At 48.1% G+C, this 26185-nt stretch overlaps 1 protein-coding gene across 2 annotated transcripts in view; it reads right to left on the minus strand.

Annotated features, from left to right (window-relative positions):
* Positions 1-372: 372 nt before the first annotated feature.
* Positions 373-26185, minus strand: part of TFAP2D (transcription factor AP-2 delta) — a 60172-nt gene continuing 34359 nt past the window's right edge. For both annotated transcript variants that reach the window (XM_048503194.1, XM_048503203.1), the window contains exons 6-8: positions 12929-13070; positions 9102-9215; positions 373-858 (exon numbers count right to left, since the gene is read on the minus strand). In XM_048503194.1, the coding sequence (XP_048359151.1) occupies positions 639-858; positions 9102-9215; positions 12929-13070 (476 nt within the window). In that variant the 3' untranslated portion in view covers positions 373-638. The remainder of the gene's footprint in view (positions 859-9101; positions 9216-12928; positions 13071-26185) is intronic.

Consider the following 26185-nt stretch of genomic DNA (forward strand, 5'->3'; position numbering starts at 1 on the left):
ATGCGGAGTTTGTTATTCCCCGGAACTAAAAGTTGTTTCATTTCCATTCCAGGCAGTCCTCCATATCATCTCTAAAGGGCAACGAAAAGAAGCACTTTTTTCTCTTCCATCCATCCAGCGGGTCATGTGACCACGAGCTCACCTCAGCGCTGCATAGTCCCGGTCGCTGTACTGTCGGAGTCCCTCTTTTCATAGTCCAGTCGGGGCTGGGGGGGGGAGAGTATTTCAGGCCTTGCCTTTGACCACTAGGCTTCGGCCTGTTCTCCCAAGTCCAGAAGTTTTAAGGGGAAGAAAAAAGGAATAGTCAAACGTATGTGCCCACGCTCATACACACACACGCGCACAGAGTAGCTTGGAGGAAAGTTTTTTTTAAAGAAAGTGACAATTTCCATCATGTATTTACTGTACATTGCCAGTCGTAGGGTCAAGCAAGGGCTCATTTTGTTATTTTGAAACCCCGTTCTTTTTCTTCTTCTTCTTCTTCTCCCATTCAGTTTGGTCCACTGGAGAAAAAATCACCCTCAATTAGATATACACAGAGAAAGACATAGAGATATATATGTATAGAGATAGATATATGTATCTTTAAAAAAATATCTGCAGGGAGGCTCTCTAGCGATAGATTCCGTTTGATGTCGCTAGTCTGTCTTTTCTGTTTTGCCCTCTTTCACGGCGGCCTCTGATGTTTTCCGCAGGGGGGCTTTCTCCGAGTTGGCGTGTCCTGGCCCGGATTCTGCCGCGCCGCCATTTTTGTGCGCCGTGTGTTTTTCCAAGTAGTTCAGCATTTCACTGAGGACAGTTTGGAACGTGCTCAAGGCCGCACATATTGCCGGGGTCCCGAAGCCGTGAGTGATCAAACTGCAAAAGCAAAGAGGCAGAAAGAGTGGGAGAGAGGTTGAAGTTTTTTACTTTACGCAGATTATCCCCATTATGTTGCACTTCAGGACTTGGCCTCAAAAATATTTATCACTGGCAGAAATGATAACTATTTATCACTGGTGGGCACTTTTGGAATCCTGGCACAGGGTGGCGAGCTCAGCAACAAAACGGCTGCCCCAGTGGGCGGAGTCAGCCACAAAATGGATGCCGCAGGTTGCCTTATGCAGTAGAAGAAGAAGAAGAGGAAGAGTTTGGATTTATATCCCCCCTTTCCTCCTGCAGGAGACTCAAAGGGGCTGACAATCTCCTTGCCCTTCCCCCCTCACAACAAACACCCTGTGAGGTAGGTGGGGCTGAGAGAGCTCCGAGAAGCTGTGACTAGCCCAAGGTCACCCAGCCGGCGTGTGTGGGAGTATACAGGCTAATCTGAATTCCCCAGATAAGCCTCCACAGCTCAGGCGGCAGAGCTGGGAATCAAACCCGGTTCCTCCAGATTAGATACACGAGCTCTTAACCTCCTACGCCACTGCTGCTCCAGTAAAGATCTTTGCGCTGTGGTGGCAGAGGCTACCCAAGCAACACTTAAAATTCCCACAGCCAATCAAATTTTGTGGCCAATCAAAAGCCTTACTAGGCAAAAGTGCCACCTGGCTCCTCCCACTTTTAAAGAACACTTGATGGGCACCAGTAAAGGAATCGATGGATCCTCACTTTGAGGATCCCAGGTCTACAGTGAACAGTTTATGAACTAATCCCCCTGCCCCAAGGTAGACCAGCTGTGCAAATTACTGTGTTGGCAGAAAGCATCAGTGTATGCTGTTTGGCTCCTCTAACCCCCTGGTGGCTAAACTATGGCACACGTGCCAGAGGTGGCACTCAGAGCCCTCTCAGAGCCACTCAGAGCAGCAGTGGCGTAGGAGGTTAAGAGCTCATGTATCTAATCTGGAGGAACCGGGTTTGATTCCCAGCTCTGCCGCCTGAGCTGTGGAGGCTTATCTGGGGAATTCAGATTAGCCTGTACACTCCCACACATGCCAGCTGGGTGACCTTGGGCTAGTCACAGCTTCTCGGAGCTCTCTCAGCCCCACCCACCTCACAGGGTGTTTGTTGTGAGGGGGGAAGGGCAAGGAGATTGTGAGACCCTTTGAGTCTCCTGCAGGAGAGAAAGGGGGGATATAAATCCAAACTCTTCTTCTTCTTCTCTCTGTGGGCACGTGTGCACAGAGTTCATCATGTGGGGAGATGGAAAATTGCCCCCACACACACACACCTCTAGGCTGGGCTGAGCTGCTGGGCACAACAGTCTAACCCAGGGGTAGGGAACCTGCGGCTCTCCAGATGTTCAGGAACTACAATTTCCATCAGCCCCTACCAGCATGGCCAATTGGCCATGCTGACAGAGGCTGATGGGAATTGTAGTTCCTGAACATCTGGAGAGCCGCAGGTTCCCTACCCCTGGTCTAACCCAACCAGCAATCCCAGAAGGATGTACTTGAGCGATTACAAACATTTGTCTGATGTCTGCATTTGTATGCTTGTGGCAGGAAATGACACTAGCATTTCCCACAACAACCTGGTACCTGAGACACTTTCCTGTCACTAGGCCCCACCCCAAATGGGCTCCATTGCTTCTTCCTATCTTTCCTAGGATACAGAATTTCTTCTGGAAACTGAGGATTGAAGGGCTAAAGTCTAGGCCTGGATATTAACCCATCTGTCAGGACTGATAACAAGGTTAACAAAGTGAGTTGATAAGGAAGAAATGGTTAATATTTAAAACGAACGCTTGCAATACTGACACACAACCAACCAACAAGGAAATATAGGATTGCCAAGGGGGAGAAATAACTTCCTAAGCAGGTTAATTAATGTAAATAACGGCACCCTACTACAACGTTTAGTGCAATCCTAAACAGAGGTACATCCTTCTAAGTCCACTGAAGTCAATGAGCGTGGATAGCGTGGCCAGTCACTAGATCCAGGAAAACCTGCTGAAAAGCTTCAGAGATGGAAATACTAGACTAATACACGTCCCTCTGATTTCTAATTTGATTTGGGAAATGTATTGTTCCTTGTCTGATCTGCCTGATGGGTGGGACAGACCCTATGCCAGTGGTGGCAAACCTTTTGCACTCCAGATGTTATGGACTACAATTCCCATCAGCCCCTGCCAGCATGGCCAATTGGTCATGCTGGAGGGGGCTGATGGGAATTGTAGTCCATAACATCTGGAGTGCCAAAGGTTCACCACCACGGCCCTATGCCTAACAGAGTTAAAAAAAAAATCTAACCAACATCTCAGCTTCACCTGCCAAAACTGAGAAGGCAGAGAGGCATGAAGAGGAACCTCTGACATTGAACTCTGACCTCGGGAGGGCTCCGGACTAAAGAGGTCAGTTCTCCTGGAGAAAATGGCTGCTTTGGAGAGTGGCCTATTACCTCATAGAAGTCCCTCCCCCCCCTTCAAGCCCCACCCTCTTCAGGCTCCATCCTCAAATCTTGAGGACTTTCTCAACCTGAAGTTGGCATCCCTTGTTGCTGTCAAGTCACAGTTGGCTTATGGTGACCCCCTAAGGCAGGGGTCTGCAAACTACAAATCCCATCAGCCCCTGCCAGCCAATTGGCCATGCTGACAGGGGCTGATGGGATTTGTAGTCCATGAAAATCTGGAGAGCCACAGGTTGCAGACCCCTTCCCTAGGGCCGTGGTGGCGAACCTTTGGCACTCCAGATGTTACAAATACAAATACAAAACCTTTAATGGCATATAAAGAGTGGTAAAATACAGATTATGTTAAAACCAATTGACTAAAATTTACACAAAGGTTTCACTCTTGATCCAAGTGCCTTTGTTAAAAACCTGGCAACTGATTCAGTAGTGTGGGGATGATGGTCACTAAGCAGGTGTGAAACTATTTCCTTGTCTGATCTCACTGAAAATTTCTTCAAGATGGCCTCGAGAAAAAGCAACCGATAGACTGCCACAGGAGAACAGGACTTGTTCCTGTGCAGCGGGCCTACCCGAAACAACTGAACACGTGCTCCTTCATTGCAAAGATTTGGCACTCCAGATGTTATAGACTACAATTACCATCAGCCCCTGCCAGTATGGCCAATTGGCCATGTTGGCAGGGGCTGATGGGAATTGTAGTCCATAACATGCGGAGTGCAAAAGGTTCGCCATCATGGCCCTAGGGTATTGAAAGTGAGAGATATTCAAAGGGGGTTTGCCACTGTCTGCTTTAGAGTAGTGAATTTGGATTTCCTTGGTGGTCTTCTATCCAGGTACTAAACAGTTATGACCCGGCTTAGCTTCCGAGATCTAATGAGATTGGACTTGTCTGGTTCAGGTCAACTCTCTCCGCAAGAGATCTTTTGGCTCCAACTTTAAAGATCAAATCCTGCATCTCGAATTGGGTCTAGGACAAAAGGTTTGAAATCTCCACACCCCCCCCCCAAAAAAACTCCAAAATAAACCTCCAGCAGCCGCGTTTTGAACTAAGCACAGCTTCGGAGCGTTCTTCAAAGGCAGCCCCATGCGGCGCGCATCGAAGAAGTCTAATCTGGATATTATGAACAACATCAAAGTCTAATAAACTATGAAGCAAGCTTGAAAAGTCAGATGTTTTCCTTTGCTGGGTTTCAGTGGAGGGGTTCGTTCTTCTGGTCATGTTGTTTGACCTACAGAGAGCATCGGTGTATAGTTGATTGACTTATTTCCACTCCCTAATGTAGGGCAGGTTCTGTATTTTTGGAGTTGATGTCCCCCGCCCTCCTTCCTCTCCACAGACTCTCTCTCTCTCTCCCCCTCCCCATGGGAGAGAAGCTTGTTTTTAAAAAAGAGGTTTGTCTGGAAAAAAAAGTTTTTTAAAACTCTCCCGATCATCTGAGAGGGCAGAAGCTGAGTGGGGAAGGTGGGCTGGAGACAGAAACGGACTCTGCTTGTGCTGTTCCTTGCAAAACAATTGATACATTGATATAAAGAGTGTTTAGAGAGGAAGGAAGGAGCCAGCAACATGGAAAGGGGGGCAAGGGGGCCGGCGAGGAAAAGGAAGGGTGGAGCTAGGCAGGTTGGCTGTGGGTGCAGGGGAGAGGTCCGGGGCAAAGCTGTGCTCACTGGAAAATCTCCCTAGTCTGCAGTGAAACAACATTACATTCGTGCTAGAAGTGGTCTAGCTTGCCGCAGGGAGACTAAAAAGGGAAAGCGGGACCGGAAGGAAAACATCCGTACAAGAAATCTTGCTGCGACAGACGCTTGCCCCCATCGCGCAGCAGATGCCTTGTGCGTAATCAGCCAAATAACTCCTTTTCCCCAACCTCAGGCCAAGTGGAGGGGTGGAGCCTAAGGAGGGCAAAGTTTGGGGAGAGTTGGGACTTCAAGGGGGTAAAATGCCACAGAGACCTCCTTCCAAGGCCGCCATTTTCTCCACGTCAACTGATTTCTGTTGCCCGGAGATAAGTCCAGCTTCTGCCAGGAAGTTAGGAACTCTACTTGTATCACTACTCAGTATGTAGAACCCATGAGTTGGCCAGCAATACAGATGTTCCTGACAACTAACCACAGGCGGCCTGAGGTATGGCATTTCTCTAAATAGTCCTCTATTTCTCTGAGCTTTGCCAGCCTGGGGGTGGAGGGATGAGGTGGGGGAAGAAAATGTCAACAGAGAGAAATTTTTCTCTCTTTCTCACAATACTAGAACCAGGGGGCATTCATTGAAAATGCTGGGGGGAAGAATTAGGACTAATAAAAGGAAACACTTTTTCACGCAACGTGTGATTGGTGTTTGGAATATGCTGCCACAGGAGGTGGTGATGACCACTAACCTGCATAGCTTTAAAAGGGGCTTGGACAGATTTAGGGAGGAGAAGTCGATTTATGGCTACCAATCTTGATCCTCTTTGATCTGAGATTGCAAATTCCTTAACAGACCAGGTGATCGGGAGCAACAGCCGCAGAAGGCCATTGCATGTGAGCGCCCAAAGGCACCTGGTGGGCCACTGCGAGTAGCAGAGAGCTGGACTAGATGGACTCTGGTCTGATCCAGCTGGCTTGTTCTTATGTTCTTATGTTCTTACATTCTTATGTTCTTATGTTCTTAGATTCTTCAGCAGTACCACGTGTGGAATGCTGGGTTTACAATCAGTTAGCACAGATTGTTGAACCTACGACTAAAAAGTGTTATCAAGAGGATCCCGGGTGACAATAACATTGTCTTTCCATGTCCCACGGCGTGTTCTGAGCTCTTCTGATGACTGCAAGATGGCATCTAATGCCAGCGTTTTTTAGTCTGCGTGTTGGTTAGCACATGCAACCGTGTCTGGAAGCTTCATGCAAGAGAAGTCGTGGCCATGTTTTAATGATATGCATCCATGGAAACCAGACAAATAGGCCCCCCAGACTTGGGCACTGCTTTGGCAGCAACCACAAGACCGTTGGTACCCCCACCTCACCCCTCCGCCCCCAGGCTGGCAAAGCTCAGAGAAATAGAAATGTTGGCATTCTCTATGGGGAAAAAGGAAGGATAAGAATGAATGCCACCATCTGTCTACTCCCAGTTTCCAATATTGGCCAAGTCTGGATATTTCCTGCGACAGAAGTTGCTATCAAATATTTACAACCGGCTGCGGATGACGGAGGGCTTTCAAAGAGAGACACGTTCTCCTACGCTTTGCTCATTTGGAAAAGTGTTGGAATCCATGAGCAACTGGGGTGGACTTCCAGAGGGTCAATGTTTGACCCCTACCCCAATGTTATCATAAGGATTGTTATATGTCCTTTGCCAAAGTCCAGTGGTGGCGAACCTTTTCGAGACCGAGTGCCCAAATTGCAACCCAAAACCCACTTATTTATTGCAAAGTGCCAACACGGCAATTTAACCTGAATACTGAGGTTTTCGTTTAGAAAAACCGGTTGGCTCTGAGGCGTGCGTTACTCGGGAGTAAGCTTGGTGGTAGTTGGTGGCTTTGCTTTGAAGCAACCGTGCAACTCTTCCAACGGGTGAATCACGACCCTAGGAGGGTTTACTCAGAAGCAAGCCCCATTGCCAGCAACCAAGCTTACTCCCAGGTAAAGGATCGCGCTTTAGTTCTTCACATGAAAATCAGTGGGGTTTAACAGCGCTTAACAGGGTTACCTACACTGCTTCCCCAAAATTAGGTCTTAGGTTTAATGCTAATAATCGAGCCCAGCGGCCCAGGCCAGTCTAGATGTGTGTGTGTGGGGGGGGGGCGATTTCCCCCCCCCCACATGATGAACTCTGTGCATGCCCACAGAGAGGGCTCTGAGTGCCACCTATGGCACCCGTGCCATAGGTTCGCCATCACTGCCATAGTCAATATACTAAATTGAGGCTAACATGCTTTGGTCACATTTTGAGAAGACATGCGTCACTGTGAAAGACAATAATGCTAGGAAAACTGGAAGACAGTTGGAAAAGAGAAAGGCTCAACCTAAGATAGATCGACTCCATCAAGGAAGCTGCAGTCCGTTTGCAAGACTTGAGCAAGGCTGTTGAGAATAGGATGTTTTGGAGGCATGTAATATTCATGGGGTCTGCTTGTGAATTGACATGCTGCACCCCATGGACGTCAAACTCAACAACGTCAAAGTCAACAAAGTCAACAACAACTGAATGGAAAACTCCTGGTGTCCTTTTACCGCTGTGCTATAGAGAGTGTCTTAACCTACTGCATCTGTGTATGGTTCTCCAGTTGCACAGTGGCAGATAGGAAGGCGCTCCAAAGGGTGATCACTACTGCGCAGAGGATTATCGGCTGCCCTCTCCCCTCCTTGGAAAAACTCTATAATTCCCGAAGCCTAAAGACAGCCCAAAATATTCTGAGAGACCCGTCTCATTCAGCACACTCTCTTTTTGAACTGTTACCATCCGGCAGACGAGACAGGTCTATCAAAACTAGGACAAAGAGGCTTAGAGACAGCTTCTACTCTAGAGCTGTGGCTATGCTGAACTCCGCGGCTTCGTGTTGATGTGTTTGGGGCTGTGTAGGGATGGCTGGAGGAAGGGGAAAGTGAGGATGGGGTATGAGTCTGAAATTGTGTGCATTGAGGAATGCTGCTGTAAATTTCGTTGTGCTTAAATGCTTAAATGTCCAAAAATGGCATATCACCTCCAGATGTTTTGGCTCATATACTAGACCCTGGCAACAGGGTCTCGTTTTGTAGCTTGTGCTCTCTAGGTTGGCAATCTCTAGGTTTGCAATCAGTTCCAAAGGGAGAGAATATCTGCAGCCTGATTTTTTCCTGGTCAGTTATAAGCACAGTGAAGCTTAAATTTGGTGGCATCTTAAAAGATGAACAGAAATTATTCCAAGATAATGGTTTGTGAGTCAGAACTCACTTCATCTCATCCACAGTCTGAAGCGGACATCCATAGTAGAGATATTTATAGTTAAAGTTACAAGCACCAGGTCGCCCATGCAAGCCCAAACCCATCAGTTCCTGAAAACTAAGTGGGGCCGGTTCGGGTCAGTACACCAAGGAATTCAAGGCAGGCCATGGCAAACCACCTCTGTTCATTCCTTGCCTTAACCTGAATGCCCCAGTGGAATATTCTGCCTCGGAGTGTGGTGGAGTCTCCTTCTTTGGAAATTGTTAAACAGAGGCTAGATGGCTGTCTGACGAGAGTGCTTTGATTGTGTGTTCCTGCATGGCCGGGGGTTGGACTGGATGGCTCTTGTGGTCTCTTCCAACTCGATGGCCCCTTCCGCACATGCAGAATAATGTGCCTTCAATCCGCTTTCAATGCTCTTTGTAGCTGTGCGGAATAGCAAAATCCACTTGCAAACAATTGTGAAACTGGATTGAAAATGCATTATTCTGTGTGGGCGGAAGGGGCCCTAGATTCTATGATTCTAACTTTCTCGCCCTCCAGGCTGGCTAGCACTTGGCCTTATCTCTGGTTTGACCTTGAAAACTCTGCACTGCTGGAGAACAGGAAGTGATCTCATCCTGCTTGGATCCTGAGGGCGGGGGCTAGAGGGTTGTTTGGGGAAGGGACATCAACCAAGAAATGCTGCATTGAGATTCCACCAAAAGCTGTCTTGTATCCGTGTGCACCGTTTCTGTTAAATAAACCAATTTCTGCACCCAAGAGTCTGGTGATTGCAGGGAGGTCGACAGAACTTGACACGCATTCCCATGACTTCACAACCGGGACTTGAAAAAATCATACCTGAAACGTGTTTTTTTTAAAAAAATCATACCTGAAATGTGTTAAATGTCTCTGGATGTCGAGGTCTAATATCGGAGTGGGTCTGGAAGATCCTAAGGGTGATCTGTCTTGGCTTAGTAAGTCCTGGAATTCTTTACAGATTTGCCTAGAATCAGAAAAGGAAGCAACAGGGTTTACCGAGAAGGCGTGCCAAGAGACGGTCTTCAAAGCACATGTTGTATCGGCCCAGGAGCGACACCACGGGTTATATCTAATGCCATCGTTAAGACTGCCAGCTCTGGTTTGGGAAATACCTGGAGACTGAGAGTGGTTGAGACTGAGGAGGGTGGGATTTGGGGAGTCCACCATAAAGTCCACCTTCCAAGGCGGCCATTTTCTCCAGAAGAACTGATTTTAATCTGGACATCCCTTGTGATGCCGGGAAATGCCTAGGGCCCACCTGTGGGTTGGTAATCCTAATCATCATTCATGAAATTCTAGCAGAAGAATGTGTTGACTCAACACTGGTGTTGAAGGGGGGGAGCGGGGCGCTCCAGCATTTTGAAGCTAATCTAGGAATGAAACTATTTGTTAGTGTAGTTCAGTTAAGCTCATGAGTTGCTTCCCCATCACCACCAGTGGTGAAATTTCTCCATCTGCAGAACATATAAAATTAATAAAACCACAGGCTAAAAAACACACATTCAAAAGAAAATAGCTCAATGGCTTGCCAACGGCACTGACAATTTTGAAGCTTGCCTCTAGACCCAGGGTCAACCAGCCAACCAATCTTCCTTCCTTCCTTCCTTCCTTCCTTCCTTCCTTCCTTCCTTCCTTCCTTCCTTCCTTCCTTCCTTCCTTCCTTCCTTCCTTCCTTCCTTCCTTCCTTCCTTCCTTCCTTCCTTCCTTCCTTCCTTCCTTCCTTCCAGATCATACTGCTATCTCTGTCAGTTTCTGCTCTGTCTGTCTGTCTGTCTGTCTGTCTGTCTGTCTGTCTGTCTGTCTGTCTGTCTGTCTGTCTGTCTGTCTGTCTGTCTGTCTTTCTTTCTTTCTTTCTTTCTTTCTTTCTTTCTTTCTTTCTTTCTTTCTTTCTTTCTTTCTTTCTTTCTTTCTTTCTTTCTCTCTCTCTCTCCCTCTCTCTCTCCCTATCATCTGTCTGTCTGTCTGTCTGTCTGTCTGTCTGTCTGTCTGTCTGTCTGTCTGTCTGTCTGTCTGTCTGTCTGTCTGTCTGTCTGTCTTCTAGTCCACCCTTTCCCAAGTGGGCTCAGGGTGGCTTACAGCAAAGAATTTATACCATGATAAACAATATAATGAAAACCATAAAATTATCCTAAACTTTCTAATAATATTTTTGTGCCGTTGAATTTGAGGTCTCATCAATCAAAACCAATATCTCCCCCACACTGTATTTATCAGCCATGTTGAGGGGAGGGGAAAAGAGAGGGAAGGGGAAAGGGAAACCAACAGGATGAGAAACCATCGCTGTGCTCAACCATGGACCCAGAGGTGGGATCCAACCAGTTCTCACCACTTCCCTAGAAGTGGTTACTATTTTATTCTGAGTGCCGAGGACGGGTTACTAAAGCAACCTCCCTGCCCAATTCAGATTGCCCTCCTCCCCATCTGTTGACAGTACTTTTCATCACCAGGTTTACCCCAGGAATTCATCCCTCCACAAAAGGGCAAAGAGACTTCTAGATTTCCAAGCCCCCCCCCCCCCCCCAATGCCTTTTTCCCATCCTCGGTGGTTATGACACGAAGCACAAGAGATTAATGCGGTGGCCGCAAGTATCTTCTGCCGTATCAAAGGCTTCCATGAAAGTCAAGCTTTCTGATTCCTTGAAAAGGGAGATTTTTCGCTCCTACTTGATGCTTAACCTCACATCAAAGAATCCCCTTTGGCTATACCAGCGTGCAGTGGTCCCAAAAATCACACGAGTGACTTGATACAGGAGGAAAGAAACCACCATTTTAACACAGGGATTGCAATCAGAAGTTCTGAGATGCGCAAACACACCAGAGGCAAAGAGGCCTCTCGGTGCCCTTTGTCCTCCCCAAGGAGGGAAGGAATGCGATGGCTCTCCTGGGGTTTGGAAGACCAAACGGAATCTTAAAACATTTACTTAAGACTAACAGCACACCCATTTCCCCCTCTTCCTGCCAAGCCAGACAGAACCCTAAAGAAAGGATGGGAAAGGATTCCTCGGTGGTTTTTGTCTGCAATTTTCGCACTTGATTTTGGGGAGCCACATTTTAATTCTGCAAAGGTTTCGGTCACCCCTGCCCATTTTTCTCAGCTATCCTTTTAAAACAGTTTGTGTCTACGTGGTTTGAAGATGCTTTCTTTTTTCTTTTTTTAAAAACATGATACAATCAGAAGAGGAGGAGGAGGAGGAGGAGGAGGAGGAGGAGGAGGAGGAGGAGTTTGGAGTTTGGATTTATACCACGCTTTTTTCAATGAAAAGGAGTCTCAAAGCAGCTTACAAACTTCTTCCCTTCCTCTCCTCATAAAAGACACCATGTATTGTTGTAGGGAGAGGAAAGACACCATGTATTGTTGTAGGGAGAGGAAAGGACCCCCCCCCCTGCTCCTGCCGCCCAAGTAGCCAAAGTTCCAAGTTCAAAGACCTTTATTAGGCATTAAAACATAGCAGAACTAAGTAATCCAAATACAGTTTTACGAGATAAAACAGGTACTCCTGTTTCAAAAATGCATACATCAGAGCGAAAGAGGAAACCAGGAGATCATTTTGTAATAGTGAGCAAGAATTTGGCCACTATGTCCAGTTGCTTGGGATTCTCTGTATTCAGAAGATAGTTCAATTTAAGATTAAAAAGGCTTGGCTGAACCAGTAAGGGATCCCCTAAAAACAGGTTTGGTCTAAAATCGTTAAATTTTGGACAAACTAATAAAATGTGCTCCAATGACTCCTCAGAGGTTTGACAGTATTCACAGGTACGCTTTTGCTGTGAAGGTACCGTGAATCTCTCTGGGGAAAAGGTTAGTGGAAATGTGTTGGTTCTTGCTCTGGTCAATAGCCACCTCAACTTAGGGTCAGACAAGATGCCTTTAATAGCCATGCCAGGGAATGGCATTCAAACTCCATCAAAAGACAGAGATTTCTCTTTATCTTCTGTAATAATGGACGTTTTGACGCATATACTGCTGACTGGGTTTTCCAGGCAAGAGATGTTCAGAGGTGGTTTTCTATTACCTGATTCAATGTCACAACCCTGGACTTTTTTGGTTGTCTCCCATCCAAGTTCTAAGCAGGGCTTACCCTGCTTAGCCTCTGCAAACTGACAAGATTGGGCCGGCCGGGGCCTTCCAAACCAGGCCATTAACCACCTAATCCTTCGAAACAAATGCCGATCTTTCTGGCCCACAAAATACAAAGCTCTGTCTGCCAGATGTTAAGGAAAGAGGGCCGGAACATGCAGACATGGCCGAGCGATTCTAATTGTGCCCAGCAGAGGGCAACAGCAACATAATAGTAACATATACATTTTTTAAAAAGTGTTATCACATTTCATCCCTGGGTCATCATCAACCTTCAGCAGCCAACTGACACAAACAAACCATTCCCTGTAGCAGCATAACTGTGAACTGCCGCTCGTCTTCCCTGGTGAGAAAAGAGCCTGCATCTGAAAAAATTGGCTGCTGGGGGCAAAGGGCAGGACAGAAACTCGCCAAGGACCCCGAGCAGAGTAAGATCTCACGCAGTTGCACAAGTGCCGTGCAAGCAAGTCTGGCATGGAACTCATTAGACGTAGCCTAGTGTGGCTAACAGTGTTCAAGGCCACGGGGGTCAGGATGGCCCTGTGCCACCTTTTTCCCCAAAGGGGAATATAAATCGGGGGTGGGTGTGTTGCGCTTACTTGGTGGCCAGGATCATCTTCTTCCTGGCCGTCTGTTCCTTCTGCTCCATGTGCTGTCTGGCGAGATGTTCCCCCACCGCCTTGGCTGGGAATTCCGTTTCGCAGGTGTAGCCGAAATCGCGGGCCAAATGCAGAGCTTCCCCTTGGATCAGAAACAAGCCAATGAAACAAACCAATGAGAATATCTTACATGCAACCCGTTTTGTTTTTTTAATATGTAGAATGAACAGTCGAGGGCTATGTTCCAACAATCAAATGACCCCCAGGCGCAAATGGCAGGGGGGGCACAAAAATTGCTCCCACCTCCCTTGCCCCCATACCCCTGCTCCCACCCCCACCCCTGAGTGCAGGGCAGTGCAGGGGCAGGGGGCACCCAAAGCAGGTGTTGTCCCCGAGCGCCACTTCCCCCGATACACCTCTGCCCCAAACTATTTATTTTATTAAACTATATCATCATCATCATCATCATCATCATCATCATCATCATCATCATCATCATCATCATCATCATCATCATCATCATCATCATCATCATCATCATGAGCCCTCCGGGGGAGGGCGGTTATATAATAATAACAACAACAACAACAACAACAACAACAACAACAACAACAACAACAACAACAACAACAACAACAACAACAACAACAACAACAATAATAATAATAATAATAATAAACAACAACAATAACAATAACAATAACAATAACAATAACAATAACAATAACAATAACAATAACAATAATAACAATAATAACAATAACAACAACAACAACAACAACAACAATAACAATAATAATAACAATAATAACAATAATAACAATAATAACAACAACAACAACAATAACAACAACAACAACAACAACAATAATAATAATACTAATAATAATAATGATGATGGTGATGATGATGATGATGATGATGATGATGATGATGATGATGATGATGATGATGATGTTGCTGTTGTTATTATTATTTAGTTTTGCATACCGCCCTCCCCTGAAGGGCTCAGGGTGGTGAACAACATGTTAATATAGTAGAGCACATTTAAAAACAATACAAAAATACAACTATAGTATATGGCTCTAATAAAGTTAAATAATTTTAAACCCCTATTTAAACAGCGTTCCAATATGTAGCATCTCACATCCGATGGCTAAAACCCTCTCCAGGGGAGAAGAGGTCGGTCTCTCAAATGTTCTAGGACCATCAGAGGGGACCATCAAAGGGGGGGGGAGGGGCTGCATCAGTGGCTGGTCCCTCCAAAAGCCCGGTGGACCAGTTTGGTTTTACAGGCCCTGCAGAACTCGCCAAGGTCCCGCAGGGCCCGGACAGCTGGAGGAAGAGTGTTCCACCAGGCAGGGGCCAGGGCTGTAAAGGCCCTGGCCCGAGTGGAGGCCAACCGCATCATTGAGGGTCCAGGGATCGCCAGCAGGTTGGCCTTCATTGAACGCAGAGGATGAACCGGGACATATGGGGTAAGACCCATTTCAGGCCCATACCCATTTCAGGCCAAGAAGCTATCATTATTCTCTCACTTTATGGTTTGAATCCCAGAGCCAATTTTTGCTAATGGAAAGAGGTGCGGGGCTTTTTGCCCATTCGTCTCTTCTACCACCAAGTTCCAGCATACCCCTCACTCTGGCTTCAGGAGTCTCCTGTCCCTCAGGAGACAGTGTGGGAATACAGTCTCCAGATGAGACCATTTGTGATAGCATTTTGATTGGAACATAATGACTGCTCAGGAATTAGACAGATTCATGGAGCGGCTGCTACCCAGGGACGTAGGTATAGATTTTTATGGGGGGGGGGGGCTCGGGGGGGCCACACCCCCACCCGCCCCTAGGGCATGGCCCTCAAAGGTGTAGCCCCCATCTTCTATTAGCTCCTATTGGAAACAATGGAGGATGGGGGCACCCCCTTTGGGAGTCCATAACTTTGGACCCCCTGAACCAAACCTCACCAAACCCGGGTAGTATCATCAGGAGAGTCCCCCAAACGATTCCTGAAAGTTTGGTGCTGCTAGCCCAAACAATGCGCCCCCTGCAGGCCAGAAACCGAAAAAGCACTAAAATGTTTTAAAAACCCACAAACGGAGGGGCGGAGCTTTGGACATGGATGGGAGGGGGTTCAAACCCGAGAACCCCCCCCCCTTACCTACGTCCATGCTGCTACCCCTGGTGACTAAAGGGAACATCCACATTCGGAGGAAGTAAAGCTATGAATATTAGTGCCAGAAAGCCCCATCAGAAGGTCTCAGCCTCTATGCCCTCCTGTTGACCTCTAGAAGAACTGGCTGGCCACTGTGTGAGACAGGATGCTGGACTAGATGGACCACTGGTCTGATCCAGCACGGCTCCTCTTATGTTCTTATGGAGGCCTCGGCCTCTATGCCCTGTTGTTGGACCTCCAGAGGAACCAGTTGGCCACTGTGAGACACAGATGTCTTTTGTAGGGAGGGGAAAGGAAAGGAGTTTGTAAGCCACTTTGACACTCCTTACAGGAGAGAAAAGCAGGGTATAAATCCAAACTCTTCTTCTGCTTCCCATTCCTCTACATGAAACCTGGTGGATAACCTTGGGTTAGTAGTCCCTGTTCTCTCAGAACTCTCTCAGCCCCAACTACCTCACAAGCAGAGGTGGGATCCAGCAGGGTCTCACCAGTTCCCGAGAATGGGTTACTAATTATTTGTGTGTGCCGAGAGGGGGTTGCTAATTGGGTCTGCTTTTCCTTTAGATTGTGGCAGTCCTGGGGGCTATTTCTTATTCCTGGTTTTCCAGAACAGCTTCCAGTTCTGAGAAAAACTGAAAAGCCGGTTTTGTCAGTCAATGAAATCATAGCAAGGCACACATTTAAAAAAATCAGTGTAGATCAAATCAATGTAGATAACATAAACAGCTAGAGTTGCCGGCTGGCCTGGAGGAAAAATAAACGATCTGTCCCTTTAATAGTGGCTCAATGAGATCTTGTTTGCTGCCATGCCCTGATAGGCTGCCTCTGCCCATTTGGGCACATACCGTCTCTTTTAAAGAGACAGGACATTTTTCTCCAGGCCCATTGGCACCCCTGAGATTGGGGTTCTTTCTGCTTTTGTTGTTCTAACTCCAGATTCCCGCAAAGCAATGCTCTAATACTGTGTGTGCAAGTTACCGCTGGTGTCTGATTACCCAAGTGTTTTGTGTGTTCATGTGTATGTGGTAATGATTGTTTTTACCCCATGCTTCCTCATGCTTATTGATTGAGTGAGTTTCCACTGTTTAATTAACATGGAAGTCTGTCTTAAACAAAGACCACAGGGATCATCGGGGGTGGGGGGGGCGGGGGAGGCAGGGAAAATGCTATCAGTGCTGGAGCAAAGTAATTCTCTATATACTCCTTCCCATCCAGAAAGAATGTGTACATAGGAGTGGCGTAGGAGGTTAAGAGCTCGTGTATCTAACCTGGAAGAACTGGGTTTGATTCCCAGCTCTGCCGCTTGAGCTGTGGAGGTTTATCTGGGGAATTCAGATTAGCCTGTACACTCCCACACACGCCAGCTGGGTGACCTTGGGCTAGTCACAGCTTCTCGGAGCTCTCTCAGCCCCACCCACCTCACAGGGTGTTCGTTGTGAGGGGGGGAAGGGAAAGGAGCTTTTAAGCCCCTTTGAGTGTCCTGCAGGAGGAGGGAGGAGGAGGAGGAGGAGGAGGAGGAGGAGGAGGAGGAGGAGGAGGAGGAGGAGGAGGAGGAGGAGGAGGAGGAGGAGGAGGAGGAGGAGGAGGGGGATATAAATCCAAACTCCTCCTTCCTACTATACGCAATGGTTTTCTAAAGAAACTGTCTATTGCAGGTTGCCAACTTCCAGGTGGAGACTGGGGATCACCTGGAATTACCTCACACTTACCTTAGTTCAGCCTGAAAGGGCAGGCTGGAAACAGCGGCCTGTTCACTTGAGGCTGAAAATGGCCTGGTGGGAACTACACTTCCCAGGAGACCTTGGAGACTCACACTTACCTTAGTTCAGCCTGAAAGGGCAGGCTGGAAACAGCGGCCTGTTCACTTGAGGCTGAAAATGGCCTGGTGGGAACTACACTTCCCAGGAGACCTTGGGGCTCGCAAGGTCTCCTGGGAAGTGTAGTTCCCACCAGGCCATTTTCAGCCTCAAGTGAACAGACTGCTTATCCAGTCTGCACTTTCAGGCTGAACTAAGATAAGTGGGGGAGCCACATGGGATGGGGGTGATTTTCCGCCCTCCAGGCGTGCGTCCAGTACAATTCGCACCCCCTGTCCCCTGGTAGCTCCACCTCAGGGCCTGGGCCTCTCAGCACTGCTGTCTCCAAAGCCGAACGGCCCGGGCACTGTGGGGCTCTGCTGGCATCCAAAACAGATGACGGCATGAGGAGAGGGGAGCGTAGTTGAAATTAGTGTAGTTGAATCTAGAAAATTAGAGGGTGCAGTTGAAATTAGTTGCCCCCCACTTGGGATTTGCAGCCAGTTGCGCCAAAGCCTGAACCCTGGGCTCGTGGCACTCTTTCGGGTGCCATAAGTCTGTTGGTCCCAATGGAGGGCTTTCCAGAGGTGGGGAGGGGTTTTGCTGTCTCTCCTGCTGCACAACTCCGGAAAGCCCTATGGACAAGGTGACCAGACGTCCCGCTTTTGGAGGGACAGTCCCGCCTTAAACCAATTTGTCCCGCGTTCCGCGGGGTTTTTTTACTGTCCCGATTTTTGGAAGGCTGCCGCACTGCCTTCTGGGGCACTCCCCTTTTTCCACCTTGTGACAGGGCGGGAAACAGGGGAGCGCCTCAGAAGACAGTGCGGCAGGCTCCTGCACACACGGCCGCAGGAGCACACTGCCTTTTGGGGCGCTCCCTGGTTTCCCGCCCTGTCACAGGGCAGGAAAAGGAGAGTGCCCTAGAAGGCAGTGCGGCCATGTGTGCCTTCTTGCCACTGAAGGGGAAACAAATCCCTAAGTCGTTTCAAAGAGATAGAAACAAACATGCAAACAAAATCCCTTCGTCTAAGTAGCTTTAAACTCTAAGTCAGTGATGGAACTAATAAATTTATCAGGCTGACAATAAAAGCAAAAAGAGTTTGGGTTTATACTCCACCTTTCTCTCCTTTAGAGAGTCTCTGAGGCCCCTTCCGCACATGCAGAATAGTGCACTTTCAATCCACTTTCACAATTGTTTGCAAGTGGATTTTGCTGTTCAGCACAGCTGCAAAGTGCATTGAAAGTGAATTGAAGGTGCATTATTCTGCATGTGCGGAAGGGGCCTAATTTCCCTTCCTCTCCCCACAACAGACATCTTGTGAAGTAGCTGGGGCTGACAGAGTTCAGAGAGAATTAGGACTAGGCCAAGGTCACTCAGCAGGCTTCTTGTAGAGGAGGGGGTAAAGAAAGCCAGCTCACCAGGTAAGAGTCTGCCGCTCATGTCAGCGAGCGGGGAATCAAGATTAGAACCTAGCTGGTCTTAACCACGTACCGTGTTTCCCCGAAAATAAGACAGTGTCTTATATTAATTTTTGCTCCCAAAGATGCGCTGTGTCTTATTTTCAGGGGATGTCTTATTTTTCTGTGTTCTGTTCGTCGGGCATGCTTCCAAACAAAACCTTTGCTACATCTTACTTTCGGGGGATGCCTTATATTTCGCACTTCAGCAAAACCTCGACTACGTCTTATTTTCAGGGGATGTCTTATATTCGGGGAAACAGGGTCGGTATAGATTTTTTAATGGGGTGGATTGCGGGGAACTGGGCCGCTGGGGGCATGGCCATGCCTCCCAAGCCCTGCCCCTACCAGACCCCATCTGGAGGGGAGGGCAGAAGGAACTGCCGGCTGGGTGCCCTGCGGGCGCAGGCGGGCAGGCACGGAGCCCCATCTCCAGGTGAGGGGCAGTGGGGGCAGAGCAGAGGTGTAGCTAGGGAAAATGGAGCTCGGTGCAAAATCTGAGCCCCCCCCCCTGTGGCCACCCTCCCCCACCACAACCAAACAAAGTTTTTATTGCACCGGGTCATCTCAAAGTCACCATCACATTATAGAACATGCCCCAGATGATTTTAAACGGAACCTCATGAATTCATATGATTTTTGCATCGGGATGAAATGAAGCCACCACAAAACTATAGAATACACATCCCACGCTCTGTGGCACCACAGTGACGCAAAAACCTGCTTGAAAAACACGGATCCTCATGATTCTTGCGCTGAGTCATCCCAAAATCACCAGCACATCACAACTCCAGCCGTTAGCCACATGTCTGAACACAACCGCCACACATCCCATGCTCCGTGGTGCCAGAATGGCACAAAAAATCTGTTTGAAAAACATGGATCCCTGTGGATCCTCCTGATTTTTGCACTCGGTCACCCCAAAATCACCAGCACATCACAGCTCATGCCCCTGGCTACATGTCTGAACACAGCACCCTTATATATCAGCTAGGACAGTGATGGCGAACATTTTAGAGACCGAGTACCAGGGGCGGAGCAAGGGGAAACTGCACCTGGGCCCCTGCCATGCCTCTGTCCGCCCCCCGCCCTGCCCTGGAATGCCCCCCGAATGCCCCGAAACACCACCACCACACCCCTAGAATGCCCTTGCCACGCCCCCACAGGGGTGCATGCCCAGTGCATCACGCACCCCTCGCCCCTTTGTCGAGTGCCCAAACTGGGGTGATGGCAATGCGTGCCCACAAAGAGGGCTCTGAGTGCCACCTCTGGCAGGCATGCCATAGGTTCGCCACCACTAAGCTAGGAAAAATGGAGCCTGGAGAAAAATCTGAATTTACCCATCCACTCACTCATTTTACCTAGATATGCCTGTGCTTCTATGAGGTTTCCAGGAGGAATAGACGTTCTTGCTTTCAGCACACACACACACACACACACACACACACACACACACACACACACACACACACACACACACACACACACACACACACACACACACACAAATCTGCTTGTATGTGTGCATGTGCTACTGAATTCTATCCCCTCCCCAGCTCATATGGGGTCATCCCCCCACAGTTACCTTTCCAGGAGTACAGAATGGATACACCTTCCCTTCTCCCCTCCACCCCTGTTTGCTGCCTAATGTTGAAAACTTTCAGTGAAACCTCTGCATTTCAGTGCCCCCTTCCTCTTTCTTTCTTTCTTTCTTTCTTTCTTTCTTTCTTTCTTTCTTTCTTTCTTTCTTTCTTTCTTTCTTTCTTTCTTTCTTTCTTTCTTTCTTTCTTTCTTTCTTTCTTTCTTTCTTTCTTTCTTTCTTTCTTTCTTTCTTTCTTTCTTTCTTTCTTTCTTTCTTTCTTTCTTTCTTTCTTTCTTTCTTTCTTTCTTTCTTTCTCCCCCTTCTCTTCCCTTCTCTCCCTACTTCCCTTTCCTCTTTTCTTTCATTTCTTTCCTAGCTTTTTCCTCCCCCTCACCCTTTTTGTTTTTGGATACCATCCCTGCTTCCACAGCAGAAAGCAAAGAAGTCACCAACTTGTCACATTTTCCTGTGCTGTAACTGAGTCCAGCAGAAGAGGTGACAGCTGAAATAGAGATCTGATGGGATCTTTCCTCCTCTTCCCCGTCCCTTTCTGCCACAGGGGAGGGGGAGGTGAGAGAGCGAGAGAAAAGGCAGTTCGGAGCCCTAGCAACGCCTGTGGAATAAACTACTTACGGAGCTCAGCAGCACTGAGAAGGGAGGGGGATAATATCGGGAGTTGGGACGTGGAGTATCATTTGGCGGAGGGTGTGTGTGTGTGAAGGTGTTGCTGAGAGGTTCTGGGCTCCCCAGTTAACATGGGCATCTTGCGGGGGTGGGGGGGAGAGGTGCACCCTGTCGGTCGGTCGGAGCCTCCAGGATTGCAGCCAGGCTGGTGAGGGGACGAGAGATGGATGGCTGCAAGAAAGCAAGGCAGGCTAGCCTTCCTTTCACTCCCTTGCCCTACCCAAGCAGCCCAGTCCAGAAGGTGGCCATGCCCGACCGGGGGTGGGAAGAGAAAAGGGAGCTCCACCCCGATCCCCTCCCCCTCCGATCCTGCAGCCCCTAAGCGGGGTGGAGGGGAAGCTCTGCTGGGCTAGGTTTTCAATTTGCAGCGCCCCCCCGCCCCCAGGCACCCGGACATGGAATGGAATGGGGGGGGTTGAACCCAAGAACCCGACTTCTTTGTGACTCACATGCCAGGCTACTCTATTCAGAGAGCCTCACCTTTTGACCTCACAGTAGATATACTCCACTTGCTTTCCATTCCTACCATCAGGTCCTCTGAAGATGCCAGCCACAGATGCAGGCGAAACGTCAGGAGAGAAAGCTGCTAGAACACGGCCATACAGCCCGGAAACCACACAACAGCACCCCAGAAACACCCCCCCCCTTTGCCTACGTCCTTGGACCCAGACACAACATTCTGACCCCGTTTTCTGACCAGATGGTAAACAACCCGTGACAATCTGCGATGGCAAACAAAGTCATGTGACCGCACGACTGTAGGAGTACAGCACTATTCCTGTGGGGCCGACCCAAGGAAAAGGGCATTGCTGTTTAAAACGTACTTCAGTCATTTTGATCTTGATTATTTTTCAAAGCCGTTTGGATCTTTGGGGAATGTTTCCTGTTCCCCAAGCTACTTTGCTGTTACCAACTGGAAACATTTATTTCCTTTAGTGGTATATGAACTCACAGTCACATTAGCAGCAGCAAGATAGGCAGGGTAGAAGTGTTTTTTTTAAAAAAAACTGTGGAAAATGTAAAATCAGTGGAATGTATGTATGTATGTGCTGGACTTGTCTGTTTCCCCTTGTGGATGCCGAGCAGCTTCCCACACGTCAAGTTTGCCATTCTAAAACAGCCAACCCTAAACAGTCAGCCAATTAAAACCTTAGACGGCAAATAAAACCGATCTTACATTAAAACAACACATAAATAACCCTGACAATTGGCTGTGTTTTCCTTACAGAAAGAAAATCGTATGGGGCCGGTGGCTGCACTTTGGGGGCGTTGCTGGCTGAGGTGCAGGTGACAATTTCTCAAAAGGACAAAGTTATGGGGGTCACCTCTCGGTCCAGTGGAGGTCCCCCACAAGAGTGTCAGAATGGCCCCATTCTGTCAGTGGGGAGGGGGATGATGGATGCTTTCTCTCACCCAGGAGTCAGCTCTCTCCTGTTTAGGTCATTTGTCCTCGAGGGTCTGGTTTAGCTCAAACTGTTATCAGTGTGAAATGCCATCTCTCTCTCTCTGTCTGATTCTGTGGGAACTGAGTTCGTGCCTTTTGGGTTCGTGCCTTTTGGTCGTAGGGGTGGGGGAAGAGGGGATTTAAGCTCAAGCCTTTCTGTGTGATTCTTCAGAATAGTCTTTGCCTGTTCTGATCTTTGGTTGCCCAATAAAGACTACAACTAATATCTACAGTTTCTTTATTTTGGACTGAAGTCTGGCGTTGAGTTTCGTTGGCTTGCTTCGTGATACCTGTGCAAACAGCTTTGTGACACTTATGCAAACCAAGTTCGTTCATTCATTCATTCATTCATTCATTCATTCATTCATTCATTCATTCATTCATTCATTCATTCATTCATTCATTCATTCATTCATTTATTTATTTATTTATTTATTTATTTATTTATTTATACCGCCCTATCCCCAAGGGGCTCCGGGCGGTGTACAACAAAACTAATACGAATCAGGTTTGGGAGCAAACTATACAATTGAAACAACAGCAACCCACAGAGGCTCCATTGTTAAAATATACTGAATTTCATTAAAAACAGCGGTTAATACCATAGTAGAAGGCGTCCGGTAAACCCGTTTTCTTAAAGCCCTCTCCTAGGGAACGGCCGGACTCCTCCATAGGAGGGTAATCTAGATGTAACCGAGCAGGGGCGCCATATTCAGCGGCTGGTTGCTCCAAAGGCCTGGCGGAACAACTCAGTCTTACAGGCCCTGCAGAATTCACCAAGAATTCACCAAGTTTGCCTCTTGCCCAGGGGTGGGCAATTATTTTTTCCATGGGGCTGCATAAGAAACAGAAAATATTGTGGCGGGCCAGGCCAAAAGGCTGAACTCAGTTCTGCATAATATTTATTGTATTTCTTTATATAAAAAAGCAGTAAATAGCATTGTTTTGACAAGCGGGCAAGACTAGTATATGTTAAAGTTATGCAATGAAAAAGTGAGGTTGCCTTCCAAAAAATGTAATTTATTCACACACATTTCTCAAAACAATGGTAGACAAAATGTTGACATTTTTTACTATTTGTGATTCATACAGGCCAGTCAGGGTCATCCGGCGGGCCGGATGTGGCCCGCGGGCCGTATAATGCCCAGGTCTGCTCTTGCCTCTCCCCTTCTGCGAGCCTTTCCGAGTAAGACCGCACCACTGGTGAACATTATGCAGGCGAGGAAGAGAGAGGGTAGGAGAGAGACGGATCAGCTTCCTCCTCAGAGGCCCACTTTTGGCTTTCGCTCAAAATAGGAACATCCCTCAGTTTGGGGGCAGGCCCAGGAGAGCGCCACGCTTGTCCTCACACCTGCCGGCAGACGGCTGTCAAGGAAGGCAGCCCGGTCCCTCCAGTGGGGCCTTTCAGAGCTCTCTGCCTCCGCTCAAGCTCAGCAACTGTCCTTTCCAATCACGCAAACTTTCCTGGTTGGTTGTCAAACAACGGCAGGGAAAAGAAAGTCTCTCTGGCTCCGCATAGGCTCCTGCCTGCCTGGGTCACCGTTGGGAGGGTAAACACAGAGGCGATTTCAACCTTCCGCAAAGCGGGCAAAGTTGCTCTTGCCTTTATTTCTTTTATTTTGATTTGTTTCACTGAATTTATAGAACAGAATCGTAGAGTTGGAAGAGACCACAAAGGCCATCCAATCCAACCCTCTGCCACACAATCGAAGCACTCCTGGTAGGTGGCCTTCCAGCCTCTGTTTAAAAATCTCCAAAGATGGAGGCTCCACCACCCTCCCAGGCAGCGTGGTCCGCTGTCAAACAGCCCAGACAGTCAGGAAGTTCTTCCTGATGTTTAGGGGGAATCTCTTTTCCTGCACCTTGAACCCAGGACTCCTTCTTGTCCTGGTCTCTGGAGCAGCAGAAAACAAGCTTGCTCCCTCTTCAATGTTACATTCCTTCAAATATTTAACCATGGCTATCATGTCACCCCTTAACCTTCTCTTCTCCAGACTAAACATGCGAAGTCTCTCCTTGTAGGGCATGGAATCCAGACCTTATAACATAAGAACAAGCCAGCTGGATCAGACCAGAGTCCATCTAGTCCAGCTCTCTGCTACTCACAGTGGCCCACCAGGTGCCATTGGGAGCTCACAAGCAGGATGTGAAAGCAATGGCCTTCTGCGGCTGTTGCTCCCGAGCACCTGGACTGTTAAGGCATTTGCAATCTCAGATCAAGGCGGATCAAGATTGGTAGCCATAGATCGACTTCTCCTCCATAAATCTGTCCAAGCCCCTTTTAAAGCTATCCAGGTTTGTGGCCATCACCACCTCCTGTGGCAGCATATTCCAAACACCAATCACACGTTGGTCACCCTTTCCTGGACCACCAAATATCCCTCTTGAATTGTGGTGCCCAGAACTGGACACAGTATTCCAGATGAGGTCTGACCAGTGAAGTATAGAGTGGTACTGTTACATCTGCCCTTCCCCATATGGGATCAACATCTGATTAGCATCAAAATTATTAAAGCCCTCAAGTCAAATAACAGCTCCATAATAAAGCAATTCCTTCATACCAGAGTGTCATTATTTCAGGGCAGCAGTGAAGCAGAACTGAAAAAGGTGTGTCCCTTCCAATGACAGAGATGCTGAGCCCATCTAAAGTGTTGTAGAGTACCTAGGGTTGCCAGCCTCCAGGCAGTGGCTGGAGATTTTGGGAGATTAGAACTGATCTCCAGGTGACAAGATCAGTTCCTCTGGAGAAAATGGATGCTTTGGAAGGCAGGAAGTGTGGCATTATACACCACTGAAATCCTTCTCTTCCCCCAAACGTAGTGTGACCAGACGTCCCACTTTTGGTGGGACAGTCCCGCTTTTAAGCAATTTGTCCCGCATTGCGTGGGGTTTTTCAAATGTCACAATTTTTAGAAGGCTGCCGCACTGCCTTTGGGGCGCTCCCCTTTTCCCGCCCTGTCACAAGGCGGAAAACAGGGGAGTACCCCAGAAGGCAGTGAGGCAGCCTCCCGTTCCCGGTTCCCGGGAAACCGGGGAGTGCCCCAGAAGGCAGTGCGCTCCTGCGGCCGCGTGCACGCGCATCCCACGTTAAAAAGCTGAAAATCTGGTCACCTTACCCAAACCCCACCCTCCTCAGGTTCCACCACCTAAATCGACAGGAATTTCTCAACCTACAGCTGGAAATCCTATTTGAGAGCCAGTGTGCTGTAATGTTGAAGAGAGGCAGGCTCTAATTTGGAGAACCAGGTTTGATTCCCAACTTGTTCACATGAGTAGTGGACTCGAATGTGTAGAACTGAGTTCAATTCACCACTTGTCCACATGCATGGTGGTAAACCAGATTCAATTCTCCACTCCTTTCCATGAAACCTGCTGGGTGACCTTGGGCTAGTCACAGTTCTCTCGGAATTGTCTCAGCCCCGTGTGCCTCACAAGGATCATCCCACATAAGTCTGCATTATGAGGCTGTTGTGTGCACACATATTTTTTAGGAGCCATAGTTCTCCCCATGCCAAGCATTTGACTTGACTATCTGTCAGCCTGGTGGAGACCCTCCTTCACTGACAGTGCAGATGCACAAGAGCTTGCACACCAAGGAAGGAAACAAAACACCATCCCAGGTATTATTATTATTATTATTATTATTAGTAGTAGTAGTAGTAGTAGTAGTAGTAGTAGTAGTAGTAGTAGTAGTAGTAGTAGAAGAAGAAGAAGAAGAAGAAGAAGAAGAAGAAAAAGAAGAAAAAGAAGAAGGAGAAGGAAAAGAAAAAGAAGAAGAAGGAGAAGGAGAAGGGGAAGAAGAAGAAGAAGAAGAGGAGGAGGAGGAGGAGGAGGAGGAGGAGGAGGAGGAGGAGGAGGAGGAGTTTGGATTTGTATCCCCCCTTTCTCTCCTGTAGGAGACTCAAAGGGGCTTATAATCTCCTTGCCCTTCCCCCCTCACAACAAACACCCTGTGAGGTGGGTGGGGCTGAGAGAGCTCTGAAAAGCCGTAACTAGCCCAAGGTCACCCAGCTGGCATGTGTGGGAGAGCCCAGGCTAATCTGAATTCCCCAGATAAGCCTCCACAGTTCAAGCAGCAGAGCTAGGAATCAAACCCAGTACCTCCAGATTAGAATGCACCT

This window comes from Sphaerodactylus townsendi, linkage group LG01 (assembly GCF_021028975.2).
Source record: "Sphaerodactylus townsendi isolate TG3544 linkage group LG01, MPM_Stown_v2.3, whole genome shotgun sequence".
In the NCBI taxonomy this organism is placed as follows: domain Eukaryota; kingdom Metazoa; phylum Chordata; class Lepidosauria; order Squamata; family Sphaerodactylidae; genus Sphaerodactylus; species Sphaerodactylus townsendi.